This window comes from Gambusia affinis, linkage group LG19, assembly GCF_019740435.1.
Source record: "Gambusia affinis linkage group LG19, SWU_Gaff_1.0, whole genome shotgun sequence".
NCBI lineage: Eukaryota > Metazoa > Chordata > Actinopteri > Cyprinodontiformes > Poeciliidae > Gambusia > Gambusia affinis.
In genome coordinates, this window is record NC_057886.1 from 3,149,493 (window position 1) to 3,155,604 (window position 6,112).

Below are 6,112 nucleotides of genomic sequence, written 5' to 3' on the forward strand. Positions count from 1 at the left end.
TTCTATGTTTAAGGATAGTCTGAACACATAATTGGGGTTATGGATTACAACTGACCTTGAATAACTGAAATTCGCAAATACTTGAGAACTCCTTGAAAGATGCTTATATTTGCATGTGTTATTAGTTCAAGCACCAAATATACCTTGTAGAAACCGTCTTAGGAATACCACAGAAGCTGACATCTGCAGCCTTTCTTATCTCTGCTCTTTGGGGTATCTAATCAACACCAAGTTAAATGAATGGCGCTCCTGGATAGGGTGCTCTGCACATGACAGCCAATAGCATATCAAGTAGCATACCATTTTGGTAATTCATATATTTTGGATTTGCTCTACGAAAATAATCCACGTTCATAGTTGTTACGTGACAAAATGTGGAAGAGTTATACAGACTTTTACAAGACGCACAATAATAATATTCAGATTATAAATCCTAAAGAACAAGCAAGAAAACTTTTCAATTTCACTGTCATTCAGGTGGGAAAAACCCGGGAGGCCATTGGCCTGGACGGTGAAGTGGTGAACCGGCGGCGAACCATAAGTGGACCCGTAAGCGAGCTGGTGGAGGCTGCCAGGCGGGAACAACCGACTCCACTGGACTTCGCCCCGTCCTCCGCCCAACCTCAACCTCAATCTCAATCCCCCCCTCCCCTTGTGAACTCCTCTTCACCTCACCCTCCATCTTCCCCGGTTCCCTGCTCAGGAGGCAGTGGTAGCTCCTTGGAGAACCTTCCGTTCGCAGAAGAGGGAAGCCTCACCATCCGCCGCCAAGCTCGAGGAGAAGGAGAAGGACAGGTAACTATCTAACTATCTGTATATATACCTGTTTGTCTACTCGTCAGTCAATCTTTTCTACTCTACATTATCTGCGTAATGTTCTAAAAGTCAGTGTGCTCTAATGTGCAAAGCTACAGTTGAAACTAACGTGCTTGCTCAGCTTTTATTGTCGTTTCCATTTATCTTTGTTCATGCTTTGACTGTTTGTGCAAGAATGACCTTTTATCATGAATGTATGAACTTTCCGTTAGTGTGTATTTTGTGTTTGTCTGCAGGGTGACGGCGACGCCCCCCCAGGAGATGGGGGCTTCACCCTGGAGGACACCCCTGAAGCCACGGGAACCTTAAAGAGACGGCCTCGCATTTCCAAGTCCCACCCCAACGGTTCGGATTTCACCCTCCAGGAGTCGTCCACCGTAAAACGCCGGCCCAAGAGCCGTGACAAGGAACCCGAAGGCTTCGCAGAAATGGCTGCTGCCAATGGGGAGGTGGTTGGCACCGGGCATCCCAACACCACACAGCCGATGCCGTACCAGAATGGCATGGCCACCGTAAAACGCCGCCCGCCGACTGAAGCTGGAGTGACCGAACAGCCGCAACCTCAGCAACAAGTGACCCCAACCCCCCGCAGGGACAGCACGGACCAGGGAGCTCCTGCAGTAAATGAAGGAGTCCCTATGAGGAAACCAAAGCCTCCGGTCTCCCCAAAACCCGTTGTTGCACAGATAAAGAGACAAGGAGGCCCACAGAGCTCACCACAGACCACCCTCAATAAGAGAGTTCCCCTGCCAGGGCCAGGGACTCCTGGAAGTCCAGGTACTCTTTGATGTACCATGCCATGATTTTCAGAAGTTTACTTGCATGTCATTTTCATTGAGGCTTTTAATTATGCATTACAATTAACTTTCTAATCTTTATAACCTCCATATTGAACCTGGAATATATACAAAAATATGGTTTTACATATTTGCTAAAACTGTCACTATGTCATGACAGGATAGCATGAGACAGATAAATTCTGTCTCATGCTATTCTCCCAATACTAACAGCAGAAATACATCGCTTGGTCAGAAAGAACCAATCAGAACCTGGAGCAGGGTCTTGGCACTGTCAATCACCTTGTCCTCAAACCCTCCTCTTTGCTCTCTGCTATAGGTTGCAACTTATTCCCTGCAACTATCCTCTTATGAATGCTTAGGGTAGTTACCATGGATTTGAAAATTACAGTTACCTGTAGTGATAAGTTGGTAATGGTAAGTTGTTTCTTTGCCATTAGCAGCGCTTACACTACCATGAGTGACAGCACTAAGACCTGCCTTCTGGCGCTGAGTGGTTGTTTTTGACTGGGAGTGGTGCAATATTGGTTTAATATTAATATTGGTGGAGGTGGAGGAGCTTGATTTTTTTCATGCTATCTGTATCTAATGTTATACTGTCAGGACATGGTGACAGTTCTAACAAATTCATAAAAAACCTTTATTAAAAATAAAAGTTAACGCACCTGAGCTTTAAAGAAAGGTCACCAAACCTTTTACGATAATTGGAAAACCAAAAAAAACAAAAACAATTTTGGAACAATAACTTGTTCTACTTCTATAACTTTAGACAATCAACGACAAATTGCTTATGTATTAAAATATTTTATTTAGAAATTCTTAAAATTGTTTATTCAATATTACATCCTGGAGGAAAATACTGTTGAATTGAATCATTAAAATTCAAAATGAATTCAATATCCATGAGGTTGATGAGGGGTTATAAAGTACTGACAAGAACCATACTCTCTATGTATATAGCTTCAGCAAGCAGTGGCCCTAAGTTTTATTATTCAGCTCTTCTGCTTTGCAATGTTGATTTTCATGTATTGATTTTATACAAGAAAATTTTCACAGCACACATTCCTGCTTTATTCTCTTGAAAATGACTTTTTTTCTCTATGTGTAGTGGAAGGAAAGAAGATCCCTCCACCAGTCTCACCGAAACCAGCACCCCCACCTACGGCGCCAAAACCAGCCAAGCTGATCCACTCTATGACAAGTCCCGCCTCCCCAACCTCAGTTTCCACCCAGGTCAAGCAGCACTCTGTGGTGGCACGGCAGACCAGTTCACCTACTTCCTTCCTGCCCTGCAACATCTCTAACCCTCCTGTTGCCAAGCCGACAAGCCCTTCTTCTCAAAGCCCCCACACACCGCAGACCCCCACCACCCCTCAGACACCTCAGACCCCTGCTACTCCCAGCCCAACCCCGCCGCCCGTAAAGCCTCCCCGCTCCTCCATCGGAGGCGTGTCAGTGGACAGTGGGATTATAGGAGGAGCTGTCACACCACAGGCCTCCACAACAACAGACTTTGGTGTAGACTCTTTGGTGCAACAGAAGCTGGAAGAGACGAGCGCATCCCTGGCTGCTGCTCTGCAGGCTGTGGAGGATAAGATTCTACGGCAGGACGAGTATGGAGCACACACACGCATACATGGATTTGTAGTTTAGGAGACCATTTTGACTTCTGTGGTGTGTATGGGGACATACCTTTCCCTTCATCTGGTGAACGCAAAAAGCATGCCAAAAATTTTTTTTACCTCTACCTCACTTCAAAAATACCATTTTACTTTCAGAACATACATAAATTTCATATATGACATTTCAGAGCCCTTTGAGGTCACACTGCTGATAAGTAACTTCACAATTTGGTTTTGTAAACCATGTATTCATGCTTACACACACACATCCACAGGATACCTGTGTGTACACGCACACACGTACATTCACATGTTAGGTTTCTCCATTGTACTTCTATCCAACTGAGGGCTTTGTATTGACTTCCTTTCATTTTACTAACTGCATATATCCCCAAATCAGGCATTTTCCCTAACTGTTACAATTACTATTATATTTCCAACCTTAATCAAAACTTAATTCACATCTCTAAACCTAACGATCAAAGTGTATTTTAATTGGAAACAAGGCGAGGACCAGGAAAATGTCCAAACTTTCCATAGATGACCTCCCTTTGGTGGTTAAAATAGTCATAATTGTCCTCCATGTGTCTATATACAAGAACAGACACACACACAAACATGAAGTTGAAGTAAAACAATGTATAGTTTTCAACACTTTTTACAACAAATTTGCTGTGAAATTGTATTCAGTCCCCTTTACTCTGATAGCCCTAAATAAAGGTCAAATCAGCACATTGTCATGAGAAGATACCTGAGAATTTGTGGATACAGCTGTTTATACTGAGTTTTACCTCAGTATAAACACAGCTGTTCTGTGAAGGTCTGAGATGTTCGTTAGAGAATATTAGTGAACAGAATCATGAAGACCAAGGATTTTCATAACTAAATAGTAACCAGATATTTTCAATATATATATTCAATATTTTCAATATTAGGAAAAATTTAGGTAGACTTGTTTCTGGGTGGGTAAAGAATATCAGTGTACCATCTACATAAAAGCAGGTTTTACTTTCAGTTTCCTTAACCCAGATTCCAATCATTATTTTTCTTAAGGTGGACAAGGCAGGACTAAGATCTCAGGCCTTTATTAGACTTAGACGTGCTTTATGGACAATGAAATGCTGTTGCTTGGCTACCAGAATACACAGAATGAATACTGAAAAACTATAAGTGCTACAACAGATACACATATATACAGTGCATATACATGCATACATGTATATGTATATACGTGCATATATATTTAAAACTAACCCTAACCCTACTTTACTTGTGCAGGTAAAAAAAAAAAGAAGAAATATGCAAATAATATGTTGCTAAATATATATGAGACAACAATAAAAACAATATTGAACTGTTAAGACATTCAGTAAAGATATTGTACTTTGCGTTTTCAGACAGTCTGAGTTATTGGGTTTGAGTAGTATATTATGGATTAATATTGCAATCTGTTACTGAATTTTCCAGGCTAGCTTTAGCTAAATTAGCTTGCTAGCTACAACGAACAAAACCTCTGAAAGCCATCTGTTTCTTAGCAAGGCTACATGCGTTATTGTAAAATCATGTCTTCATTGTCCCAAACAATACTACAATGTTCATCAGTTTGTAGATATGAGGTGCTGTAATTTTCTGCCTGTGTTTGCATCCAGCTCTGTGGCTGAGCAGAAGACAACGGTGAGCATCCTCGATGACATCGGCAGCATGTTCGACGACTTGGCCGACCAGCTGGATGCCATGTTGGAGTAAACGACAGAAACCCAGTCAGCGAATCTCCACGGCAACACTGCATCAGGACTGAATCAGACGGCACAAAGAGGCAACCTTCCTCTCTATCTCTCTCTCTCCTTCTCTCCTCTTTGCTCCGAAACTGCTGTCCATCCATCTGCCCAGAGGAAGCTCAACTCTTCTCTTCTTCTCTTTCTCCTTTGCACGATGCAAAAAAAACACAAAAAAAAACAATAAAGGTGATGGAACAGCAGCAGCAGAGGCCTGGACAGAAATCACGGCACTGAAAAACAGATAAAAAGAGGGACAGAAAAAGAGAGATTAAAAAGCTAAACTATCGAGAGACAAAAAAGAAAAAAAACATCCAAGAAGGATTAATAAAGAAATGTATCACAGTCAAGAAGACTGCAATCACAGCGTGAGTCTTTAAAGAACTCCACATGAACAAATACTAGTACAGATTTAAAAACCAACTGTGTAATGAATCATAGTACGGTATGTGTACATTCTAAAGCATGGAGAGTTTATATCTACTGAAAAAGTCCTGCATTAGCACAGTAATATATGATATACGCCTTTAAATATCAATCTCTAGCTCTTTGATTTGATGTCCTGGTTCTGTGTGGAATGGTGACCTCTGGTGTTGTGATGATGTAAATGACTTGGTGGAAAAATTATTCTATGTGACCAAATTTGAGACTCTTGACCTCCCAATGGGTGTGCGTGTGTGCGCCGTTCGTGCGGGTGGATGTGCATCACGGGAATTTTCAGGATCCCTGTTTCGGTTCCCTGCGGTCGGATCTGAGTCGCATCGCCCCGCATATGCACACACACGCAGACAGGCCCACTTGCACACAGCAGAAGCACAACGACCCATGCAGCCGGCTTGCACACACACACTCATACGCGCAAACACACAAACTGGTACCTTGATAAAATGAATGGAAATGGTGTAAAAGTGGGACTTCAGCAGGTAATTTCGGGGATTTGGCAGGTAGTTGATAACTTCAAAAAACACAGTTTTTTTTTGTTTGTTTTTTTGTAGAAAGGCTGAGGTAAATTAGTGTGACATTTCCCCCGGTGTGTACAGTTGGATGGGTCCGAGTTCCCCCCAAAGCACCTTGTGAAGGTCAGCACAAGCACCACGGTCGG

At 42.4% G+C, this 6,112-nt stretch overlaps 1 protein-coding gene across 11 annotated transcripts in view; it reads left to right on the plus strand.

Annotated features, from left to right (window-relative positions):
- The window catches only part of caskin1 (CASK interacting protein 1), a 98,927-nt gene extending 93,733 nt beyond the window's left edge, over positions 1 to 5,194 (plus strand). For 7 of the 11 annotated variants that reach the window (XM_044099254.1, XM_044099257.1, XM_044099261.1 and 4 more), the window contains 4 exons: positions 478 to 795; positions 1,029 to 1,593; positions 2,722 to 3,226; positions 4,885 to 5,194. In XM_044099254.1, the coding sequence (XP_043955189.1) occupies positions 478 to 795; positions 1,029 to 1,593; positions 2,722 to 3,226; positions 4,885 to 4,981 (1,485 nt within the window). In that variant the 3' untranslated portion in view covers positions 4,982 to 5,194. The remainder of the gene's footprint in view (positions 1 to 477; positions 796 to 1,028; positions 1,594 to 2,721; positions 3,227 to 4,884) is intronic. The other 4 variants (XM_044099258.1, XM_044099259.1, XM_044099262.1 and 1 more) reach the window with 1 other exon arrangement.
- The last annotated feature ends 918 nt before the right edge of the window (positions 5,195 to 6,112 follow it).